The sequence below is a fragment of the Nilaparvata lugens genome, chromosome 11 (genome assembly GCF_014356525.2).
Source record: "Nilaparvata lugens isolate BPH chromosome 11, ASM1435652v1, whole genome shotgun sequence".
Lineage (NCBI taxonomy): Eukaryota > Metazoa > Arthropoda > Insecta > Hemiptera > Delphacidae > Nilaparvata > Nilaparvata lugens.
This window is the reverse complement of record NC_052514.1, coordinates 44964063-44976417: the sequence shown is the minus strand read 5'-3', so window position 1 is coordinate 44976417 and position 12355 is coordinate 44964063. Positions and strand designations below refer to the sequence as shown.

Sequence of the window (12355 nt, the reverse complement as noted above, 5' to 3'; positions counted from 1 at the left end):
AATAGATAAATATATTTCTTCAATGTAGCCTATACTTTTTGGTATGGGGTATACTTTTAAAATGGGGTTACATGTTGTTTCTATTAATACATAGATAATACAAAGTATAAACTCACAAAATAATTGGAGTGATCTATTAATTCGATCTATATTGTCTGTTTCTATACAATTATTTGAAAATGATATTGTAGCTAACAATGTATAAATAGATAAATCAATTTCTTCAATGTAGCCTATATTTTTTACATTTTTTTCAAGCTTATGAAAACATTGCTTGCTTTAGTGTTTACGAGTTTGTGTTTCTTGAATTGTTCCAAATTTTCTCAAATAACTCAATATTATTCGTTAAAAGTGGTAATTGAGTGGAATATTTCTAATTAATTCATCAATTTAAGCCATCTAAATTCAAAATTTATAGATGGAATTAAATAGAGAATGCATTTATTCAAATTAAATAATAATTATTTATCAAAATTTATAGTTTTAATGTTTATTTTGGACCAAAATTTCATAAAAATTGTACACGTGAAATTCTAACCTTATGTTGGACTTTGTCACCTATAAATTTGGAAGAAAAATAGCACAAGGACTACCTTATTATTTTATCTTTCAATGTTATTACATTAGTGTTATTTACATTGTAAATAAATGGAGATTGTCAACCCACCTCACTCTTATCCAACCTCTGCTGCCTCGTGGCACCTTCTTGAGGAGGACCTTGGCCTCCGCCACTCTCGGCCTCCCGCTGATGATGTACGGATGACGTCATCATCATTCCCCCCTCCTGCGGCGACGATGACCTTGAGTCATCCTCTCCCTCCGCCCCTCCTCTGCTGCTGCTTCCCCCACCACCACCACAGCCGCCTTCCCCTCCATCCCCTCTACCGCCTCCTTCGCCTTCCCCTCCTTCGGAGTCGTCTTTCAGTTGATCGGCTGCTTCCAACGATTTGCGGTGCATGCCTGCAACATTACGTGCAGAAGATGAAACGTCTGTTGAGGGGCATGCAACTCTTGTTGCAACTTTGGTTGATAGGGTTGCAGATGAGACGTCTGATGCAACTTCGGTTGAGGGGCATGCAACTTCTGTTGCAACATCAGTGGAAAGGCGGGGTAGTCATTGTTGTTCACCACTGCTGGGCAATGCTAGAACCCACAAGATATTGGAATAAATTTTATTCTTCAGCGGTTTTGCTGCAGACATTCAATGAGATTAGATTTGTTGCAGCTCTTCAAATTGTCAACATTTCTCATGATGATAGACTTGTGAGACAAAACAGAAATACTTTCCAGTCAAACATTACTAGAAGTTTGAAAAGAAACTCACTATGACAGATTATACTAAAAATGTATAGGAAAGAATGAAGAATTTGTAATCGTACCTTCTCTTTAGGCCCCGCACACACACATTGATTTTTGTTCGTACGATATTTTGCCGTCCTTATGAATTCTATCAGATTAAACGAAACTTGACAAACATCACCTGTTTGAAATCATCTGTTTAATCTAATAGAATTCATGAGGACGACAAAATACCGTACGATCAAAAATCGATGAGTGTGTGCGGGGTCTTAGGCTGGGCGTACACCGGTTAGTCAAGACAAGACTAGTCACGTTTAGTCACAATACTTCACATAGTTGCTCATGAAGACATGTCTAATTGCAATGACTAATCAGAGTCAGTTGCGTCATAAGCAGCAATGTGAAGTATTGTGACTAAACGTGTCTGAAAATGTCTTGACTTGTCTTGAATAACTATGGTGTACGCCTAGCTAAGGCATACATTATTGTTCATTCTTTGAATTGATCATATTGTTTCTAGCTTGTATAGACTATATTGATTTTTTGTTTGTGATGTTTCTTGGAAGAATAAATTTCATTTATCACGCAAAACAGCAACAAGCTTTAGCATAGCCACAAGCTTTACCCAGAGAAAACTCCTATAATCATTGCTATTATTAATTCTGTGCTTTAGCATGTATTAGAGGTGGCTATGACTTTAGTCGTACAGTCGCGGTCTCACAAGCTGATCCCTCGACTGATTCACAACTTCAGCAACATCAATACGCTACTATGAATAGCGAAAACATTTGATCAACCAGCTGAGTTGTATCCAGCTATTTGAGTCAACCTGCCTAGCACTTCGTAATTTTATAATTAGGTATCCAAAAGAGTAGATGAGTACACACATTGGTATGAAATTAATAGATAATTAATAGGACTGAAATTAATTTCATCTTTTCCAAAATGTATGAATCCAGGGCTACTTTCTTGTATTTATAAAATAGAATTATAGTACTCTTTAAAACTGATAAAATATTAAAAAACATGAATACAAATTGTAACGTAACTATTTCATCTTGCTCGATATTTGAAGAGTAGATTATGATCAGAGTATACATAGTCTTCCTCGAGACTTCCTGAATATTAATATAAATATCGGAAAAGGAAAAAAATGGATAAATAAATACTTGAATATAATCTTAGTGAACTCCTATTTCAATAGTCTCCCTAGTTTTGAATCAAAAGATCTTGAGTTACTTGCTTACGATTAAAGACAGTTTGCACCCGTTTGATTGCTTCAGTAACTTCCTTGATTTCTTCTTTATAATTATAATCTCTTTCACGTCATTTCTGGAAAGTTTCCACTTTTATTTTTTTAGGTACGCTAGTTATAATTATACTACCTACGTTAGTTATAACTATCAACTCGTTTGTAATTTTCTTTGTGTCTTTGTTTGATATTTTTTTAATAACCTACCTGCGCACAGGTTTTAAACCTATGCAGGTATCATTTTCCCTCAAGTATTACCCGTAATTATTTATAATAGATATTATATTTATTCTAGCAGCAATGCTACTTTCCTATTAATTAACTATAAATATATAGCTACATTTAGCATCAACTTGCTAATGCAATAAGTAAGTACCCTTATTGTTTTTCGTTTTCTTTGTTTGTAATGTTTTTTGGAAAATAAAATATAAATATATATATAAAATTGGTCGGAATATTTGTTTTCAACTCACCAAGCAACCAGGGAGCGACACATTCGTTTTCTTTGGCACTTTTGAGTATTGTCTCGGGCAGCGGAAGTGAGTGCCTCACCATGGCTCCATAGAGGCCATACTCGGCCATTATGGTGCTTCTTCCCCAGCATTTCTCCGTTTTCCGCCATTTTGCCCGTCTGTTTTGGAACCAAACCTGTAACAAACACACAGAAAAATTAATAAATGAACGACTGTTCAATAATCATACATGGTATAAGCGAGGACTGGACTGTGAACCAGATAACAATAAAGAGAGCCCCATAAGTCACCCTCCTCTAATCATCCCTTAGGATGCAAGGGGTGCATTTGTAGCCCATAATGATCTACACGTGTCACCCTATATTCTTCAATTTTAGTTACAAACCTATTAAAAATATCTCCCGCTGCGCTGCAATATGTAATTGATAGGCCTATCATTACTGATGAATTTACCCCTGGGAAAATAATATTCCGACACCCTATCGTTACTAAGTTTATCGAGAATTAGAGGAGAATAGATTTCTAAGAATTTGCTATAGTTTGCAATAATTTTCTGACTCCAGCTGTAAGTCTAGAACTTACAACCCGAGCTCGCAAACCGGCCCTGGAAATACTTTAAAAATGAATACTTTTCAAATAAATTTGATTCATTTCAAAATTATTTTCAGGGCTGGTTTGCGAGCTCAGGATTTAGGTAAGTTCTAGACTGGAGTCAGAAAATTGGCTTTTCAAAACGGGGCGTAGTCGCAATAGATTGTTGCAGCAAAATTCATTTTCTCATTTCTAATTGGAAACGTTTTTCCTTGACGAAATTAAACTTGAATTCCCAAATAATTCAAAATAGCTGAACTTTACACCATTTTCTCTTTATTTTATTTTGTGTAATTTTCTAGTTTTTCGAAACTTGACTTAGACTACTTGAGTTTAAATTTTCATTTTCATTCATGATAGACACTTTAAAATTTATTCTTAAATTTATAAACGGTATTTCAGGTTCTAGGATGATGTTGTAACACAATGACTACGACTACGCCCCGTTTCGGAAAGTCAATTTTCCGACTCCAGCTGTTTAAAGTCTAGAACTAAGCTGAATCCTAAGCTCGGAAACTGGCCCTTAGATCTAATCATGTGTATTTTTCATCTGTATTGGACTGGGAATTGCGGTGTGTGATTCAAAAATGTGAAAGTTATATCAGATATGAACGAAATATCATATAAAACAGTACACTCCTCTTCTCTCTGGTGAGACATAACCTACATTTGTACTGTCGTAAAAATTAGAATAGGAACCGTTTTGGGCTTAGGCCTGTGGTACTCACTTTTCAAAAAGTGATCACTTTTCTTATGTTAAATGATTGACAAAAATGAATATATAAATAGATTTAGTGAGATTTACTTCAAACCACAAACTTTAGCCTTGAAGTATTCTATAAAAATAATCAAAAATTGAAATTGATATTAATTTTGAGGATCCAAAAAATAGATCAATCATCTTGAACTGTAAAAAAAATGTGCCTCACTGAGTTGAAGCATTTTCAGGTTGTACAAAGTTTAGTATTGGTTAATCACTACCTATAGTGAAGTCCACATTATAATGGCAGTGTTTGATTAGCAATGGTATTGCTATCCTTGTCTATCATTCAACAAAGCGGATACCGCTATCTTTCTCGATCTGCTTTGTTGCCAGATCGTCTCTCATCAATGTAGAATTAATAATTAATTAACAAAGTATTTCATCTCAATCATGGAAATTCATTATGAAATTTAAAAAAATATATAATTTGCTGCTTAATAAAATATAATTGATTATTTGAAACGAGAATGAACAGTTAATATTACATCAATAAACCTGTATCAGTTACCGTCTATAGAAGGCATTGACAAGACAGAGGATCGGCAACATTGTTCTCCTATCTCCCTCCACTGCCATTATAACGTGGACCTCACTGTAGTGATATTCATCTCAAATGCTGGTAGAATAAGAAGTAATGTTGTTATTAACCCATTCAATTCCAATTTTTTTTTCTTTTGTTTTTACCATAATATGGAAGTAAATACCTATATATATACCGTAAATTCAACCAAAATTTTTCATATGTTACCAGTAAGTCATATTTTTTTCAAAGTCCCAATTGGGGATCATGGCAGTTGTGAGGTAGGAATGATACAAAATAGTATATTTCGCACCTAGAGCAGAGAATAAGATTTTTCCAGCTCGAAATCGGTTTTCAAGTTGAAGACTAGAGAAGATTGAGAGCTGGAAAAACATTTTTGCCCGTGGTGCGAATGATATTTTTCGCCACACTAAAGGTATTGCTGACAAAATAAATAAAGAATACAAAATAAAGAATACTCGTTAAGCTATCGTACCTATCTCTTGATTTTAGTGGTAGAAGATTTGCAGTCAGGATTTCAGATTCTTTCAAAATTTCACTTGGAATACCACAGTCATCTTCAAGCATTTTTGAAAATTCGGAATGCACTAATCAACAATAAATAATTGAATAAAACTGGTTGCGAAGCGAATTAGTTAGATTCGAAACCGGAACTGAAATCATGGCGACTTCAACTGATGATGAAAGTGGACACTCGCCCGATCTAGCGGATGACTTATTAACTACTTCCATGAGCGGCTGGAAAGAGACAACTTTCTGGCCTAGACCGGAAAAGAAACCCTTTTCTGACGTCGTCTGCAAACAAGGTCTTTCAGATCTACGTAGGGACTGGAAAACAGCTGCTTTCTGTGCAGTGTGGCGAAAAAGTAGTTAAGTTAGTTTATTCACATTTTACTTTCAGATGTCAAAATTATTCAATACATAAGGAAAATATAATTCAAAACATTACGAGATGCCAACAGTTTGAAGTGGGTGTAACTTTAGTGGTCCGCAAAATCTGATTGAATTAGTTTTGGAGACAGTATTCCCACTTACATTATATTACCGCTGTTCCCAGACTTTGGAGCCGAACGACTCTTAATAAATTGGAAATCAGACAAATCTAATTTTGGTGCGATCTTTCGACCAATCTAATTTTCTCCGCTGAAAGATTACGTCCCCAAAACATACTCAACAAACATGTTCCATCCCATGAGAGGGTACTGAAGAAAGGAGAAAGAGGGTGTTACTGAGTGTGTATGTGGAAGAAAGAGAGAATGGTGAGGGAGAGAGAGAATGTGGACCATAGATCATAGTTAGCTGTGGGAGGAAACCCAACCACATTTCAACAAAATCGAATTACCAATTTGAAACAGACTACTGCGGCATATCACGTGCAGGGATATTCAGGGTTGGGTAGTTGGCAACACTGACAATGCTAAGGGGTGCGGCGGGGAGGGAAATTTAGTTGGCATGTGAAGAATAAGCTTGCAAATTGCTACGCCCATTTTTCCCTGATCTGATTTTTCCTGTATGTGTGTTCACGTGGGTCGTAGGGGGACTATTCCCTTATCTTGAGTTACAAATGGGTTTCTAGTTTGAATTAATCTGTTTACTACAATCTCTGGTATGGTATACAACTATCAGGCAATGATTTTTATTTTTACAGTTTCATTTTTTATTTTTCATCTCCATATTCTCCTTGTATTTTTCATCTTCATATTATTCTCCTTGTTGTCTTATTCATCTACATATTCCCCTTGGCTTTTTCATCTCCTTATTCTTCTCATTGACCTTCTCATCTCCAAAGTTTCCTTGTTTTTTTCATATCCCAGCTTTCTTGTTATCTCTCTCCCACCCTATAACGTTTGTTCCATTTATCTAATTTTAATTATCAATGCAATATTGTATTACTATTACTCATTCCAATATCATTCATTTATCCCATAATTCCAAGATTCAAATCAACTAGTTTTTTACTTATTAAATAGAGTTTCTTAATTTCTTATTTGAACATTACTTCGAGTTAAGATTCCCAACAGCTCTAATTCATCACAACCCGGTCGTGTGTTAATGGGAAGGATATTTTATATTCTTCTCGATAATTATTTGTTGAAACACCGCCGATTTATGAAGTTACATCACATTATTATATTATTGTAATTCTAATTGCATTCAATCTTTATTCTTATTGATTGATTATTTATACTTTGTAAAATTTGTTGAATAACTAGCATTACCGTCATTTAATGTAAATTAGTGTATAAGCCAGTAATTATAACATACATAAATGAGGGAATCTTATCTAATCAAATCTCATCGTTTTTCCCTTGAAGTGTTTGTGTTGTAAAACTCCCATTAATTGCAGTGAATTCAAATTGATTTTCTTTTCAGAGAGTGTACATTCTACAAAAATTCCCTCTGACAATTAATCCTCTAATATGTAACAAGTGCTTGTTTAGAGGTGATTGATTGATTCAAATTTAGAGAAAGAAATTTAAAAAAAAAATTATTTATTTATTTCTAAAGAGAACCGATTTTACTGAAATGTAGTTGGGTTTCCTTTATAAATAAACTAGCCGTCAGGCTCGCTTCGCTCGCCATATCCGTCTAGCCAGGGGTCTCCGCCCCCTGGACCCCCGACTGGATCGTCCAAGAATGAGATCAGCAGGCCCGCGAGCATTTTTATCATATGTTAGGACAATCCAGTCGGGGGTCCAGACTAAACGTCTGGCTAAACGGATATGGCGAGCCTGACGGCTAGTAATATAATATTCCCAGGATTGAAGTAGCAGTGCCCAATCAATTTTTCCGCGATAAATGCATTTAAATCTTCAACTTGGTGCCAACCTAACAAAGTCAACTCAACTTGATGCCAACCTGACAAACTTATTAATTTAGTTGCCAGTTAACAACTGTTTCGAAGAGGTACTCTATCTAGATTATAGTTCTATAGTAACATATGATATGGAAATTTCAATTATAATTAAGAGATTGGGAGAAGAAGAATATACATGCTAAAAGACGAACTTTAAACCCTTAAAAACAACCCTTAGAGTTAAAATATTGCCAAAAGATTTCTTAGTGCGCCTCTAAAGGGCCAACTGAACATACCTACCAAATTTGAACGTTTTTGGTCCGGTAGATTTTTAGTTATGCGAGTGAGTGAGTGAGTGAGTGAGTGAGTCAGTCAGTCAGTCAGTCAGTGAGTGCCATTTCGCTTTTATATATATAGATAAATATTTTTTTTAAATAAGAGAATTTGAAAAGGTACTCAGATTTATATTTTTATTTATATAAAAAATAGCCCTAAAGAAAAAAACAATATTGGTTTTTGGGTATTGGTCTGTATGTGTGTGTGTGTGTGTGTGTGTGTGTGTGTGTGTATGAGTGTTTGTGCGTCTGTGTACACGATATCTCATCTCCCAATTAACGGAATGACTTGAAATTTGGAACTTAAGGTTCTTTCACCATAAGGATCCGACACGATCAATTTCGATCAAATGCAATTCAAGATGGCGGCTAAAATGGCGAAAATGTTGTCAAAAACAGGGTTTTTCGTGATTTTCTCGGAAACGGCTCCAACTATTTTTATCAAATTGATACCTAAAATAGTCATCGATGAGCTCTATCAACTGCCACAAATCCCACAATTATCTGTAAAAATTTCAGGAGCTCCGCCCCATCAATGCAGATAGATTCCCAATTATCAGGCTTCAGATACAATTGAAACAGAAAAAATCAAGTGGAGTAGATTGAGTGTGAAAATCTCTACAATTAATGTTCAGTAAGATTTTCACCTAAAATTGAAAATAAGCTTTAAATTCGAGAAAATGTGATTATTCAATTGCAAATTATTGTTGATTCTATTAAATCATTCACTATGGATGACTTGTATGAAGAGATAGCAGACCTCATGTGTGTCTCCAGCGTTATTGCCCTGTCACCAGCTGGCTCAAATCTTTGAATAGTAGACTTGAGATCCGCGGGAACACTAGCGTCAGGTGATCAATTTTCATAACGGCAAGGAAAGTTGTGTGAGTGCACAACACCAGATTTTTTATTTACATCCTATAATTGATTATTCAAGCACCTAGTATCACAATACTTCATTAAAATATCACTATAGTGATGTCCACGTTATAATGACAGTGTTTGATTAGCAATGGTATTGCTTTCCTTGTCTATCATCCAACAAAGCGAATAGCGCTATCTCTTTCTCGCTTTGCTCTGTTGCAAGATCGTCTTTTAACAATGTAGAATTAGTAACAAATTAATTAATTAATTGACAAAATATTTCATTTTAATTATGAAATTATTGAAAAATATAATAATTCCTAGCTTAATAGGATATAATTGATTATTTAAAACGGGAATGAACCGTTAATATTACACATCAATGAACCTGTATCAGCTACCGTTTAAAGAAGGCATTGACAAAACAGAGGTTCGCAACGTTGTTCTCCTATCTTTCTCCACTGCCATTATAACGTGGACGTCACTGTAGTAGATTCCTATAATTGATTATTCAAGTACCTAGCACTATTAGAAATTTTATTGAAATACCACTTCATTGTTCAAATTATAATATCGGGGCACCGAGCTTCGCTCGTTATTTATTTATTGACTTTTGATAAACCGAACACAATTCTTTAAAAAGATTTGGGAAGTACTAACACTAACAGGCACAGCCCAAAACTGTTTCTTTCCCGAATTTTGATTTATACACCATAAATAGTCCAGAAAGTAGGTTATGATCCATACACTTGAATTCAGGTTCAATTTTCTGTTCAAACATTTGAAAACAAAAAATATAATTTAGATTATATACAAACCAAATTGAATAACAAAATAACACTCACTAATCACTTGAAGTTGTCAAATAATGATCAACTTTGAAAATTATGATATGCTCTAGTTTAGGAGGATTATCTTGTCATGTCAACAAATCAGATTATGTTGATCAAACCGATTAAATTGTCTAGCTAGATGAAATTTCTCGCTGATTGATTATGATTACACAGCTGGAAATAACTCTGTCTCTCTCCCACACAGGCACACGCATTTCTGTTATCGAGGGACGACGGAATTATCATCTGTTTTCCAAGGATAAATTATCATTTTGATGTCGATCAGCGAGTTTTCAAAGGAATGAGACCTAGTGCAATCGAATCTTTATATCATAAACCTACTATGTCCCAAATTTCGTGAGAATCGTTAGAGCCGTTTTCGAGATTCGTTGAACATAAATAACCAGGTATGAAAATAACTAGATATAAAAATATAAACAGACATACAGAAATCGCTTGCTTAATATAATAGTATAATATAAAATTGATCAGCTGACGAGATCAATATCCTGCTATCTCTTCCAGTGAATGATTCAATACAATCAGCAGTTCTCTCTCTCATTAAGTTTGCATTTGAATAATCACATTTTCTCGAATTTAGAACTTTTTTTGATTTTAGGTGTAAATGTTACTGGACAGCAATTGTACAGATTTTCATGCTCAATCATTTCCAATTATATTGTTCATGGAGCCTAATAATTGGAAATCTAAAATCAAACTTTCCATAGATGGGGTGGAGCTCCTGAAACTTTTACAGATATGGGACTTGTGGCAGTTTATGAAACTAATTTTTATATCATAAACCTACTATGTCCCAAATTTCGTGAGAATCGTTAGAGCCGTTTTCGAGATCCGTAAAACATAAATAACCAGATATAAAAATAAACAGATAAATACAGGAATTGCTTATTTAATATAAAAGGGTTATAGGACTTTCATATTATTGTAATCCTCTCAGCCTTCAAAACTGCACTTATTGCACTCAAGTGCCACCTAATCCGTTCTAATCCCTTACTGGAGAACATTGGAATGCCAAGTTAATAGGCTTAGCCAGCAAGGCAATAGAAAGGCAATAAATCATCCGAATTGAAGACGACCCGCTAAGGATTTACAACCCTTTCGAGGGGTGGAAGGGGCTGAAGTGACGTAATATGTTCATCTAATTGACCCCTTCTTGTGCATAGCATACCCGCTATAACCCTTAGGACATGTCACCATAAATCCAGGGAACGTCTGTCTGTCCTTACATACTCAACCCTTGCTGAGAGCTTATGGCTAAGGGTAGGTGGAGGCAGAGAGAGAGAGAGAGAGAGAGAGAGAGAGAGAGATTGATTGATTGAGTACTTTATTTATGTAGATTACAATATATACTGGCTTATACACTTATATACAATAGCTTACAATACAGCAAAGTTATAGATGAATTCACATAATATAGACTAAGAAAATAACTATTGAACTGTATATGATATGAAAAAGCAATTTGTAATATAATAACTATAGATAATAATCATATTGTTATGCATCTACATAAATTGGCGGAGCTTTGGACATATCAATGCCCATTCTTTGGGAAGAATATTAAAAATAGAGAGAGAGAGAGAGAGAGAGAGAGAGAGAGAGAGAGAGAGAGAGAGAGAGAGAGAGAGAGAGAGAGAGAGAGAGAGAGAGAGAGAGAGAGAGAGAGAGGTAGTGAGAGAGATCCAGATTCGAGTTCCTTTACTCATGTATTCAAAAAACCAAAATTCCATTCGTTCTAGCGATGATGTCATGAAGTAAAACATCATTATGAATCATATTAACCTACAGACTGAAAAGTTCTACAAGAATTTGGAGCAAAGATGCATGATGATATATGCAAAAATTGAGGTATAACAGTAATGTTATCATGAGATTCGTAATAGAGTGGAAAGAAGTGAATCAGATTAGATTAGATTTCTTTATTTATGTATGTTACAAAATTTACTGATTTAACACTAATTAACATTAAATGAAGGTATTGATTATCATTCAACGAATTTTACGAAGTATGAATAATTGATAAATGAGAATAAAGATTGAATGCAATTAGAATAACTATAATATAATATTGTTGTTTAACTTCATAAATCGGCGGTATTTCAACAAATAATTGTAGATTCTCTAAGAGGGATATAAAAAAATATCCTTCCCATCAGAACACGACCGAGAGAGAAAGAGATTGATTGATTGATTGTACTTTATTTATGTAGATTACAATATATATACTGGCTTATACACTTATACAATAGCTTACAATACAGCAAAGTTTTAGATGAATTTACGTGACGTAAACTAAGAAAATGATTATTGAATTGTACAATGATATGAAAAAAAATCAATTTGGAATAACTATACAAGATAACATTGTAATGCATCTACATAAATTGGCGGAGCTTTGGACATATCAATGCCCATTCTTCGGAAAGAATATTCAAAATATCCTTCCCAGTAACTCTCTACCAAGATCGTGATTGATTGAGTACTTTATTTATGTAGATTACAATATATACTGGCTTATACACTTATATACAATAGCTTACAATACAGCAAAATTATAGATGAATTCACATAATATAAACTAAGAAA

General features: G+C 34.4%; 1 protein-coding gene across 1 annotated transcript in view; it reads right to left on the bottom strand.

Annotated features, from left to right (window-relative positions):
• LOC111058627 (visual system homeobox 1-like) overlaps positions 1-12355 on the bottom strand; it is a 164615-nt gene that overhangs the window by 5693 nt on the left and 146567 nt on the right. The window contains exons 4-5 of the mRNA XM_039437322.1: positions 3025-3199; positions 668-960 (exon numbers count right to left, since the gene is read on the bottom strand). Coding sequence (XP_039293256.1) covers positions 668-960; positions 3025-3199 — 468 coding nt within the window. The remainder of the gene's footprint in view (positions 1-667; positions 961-3024; positions 3200-12355) is intronic.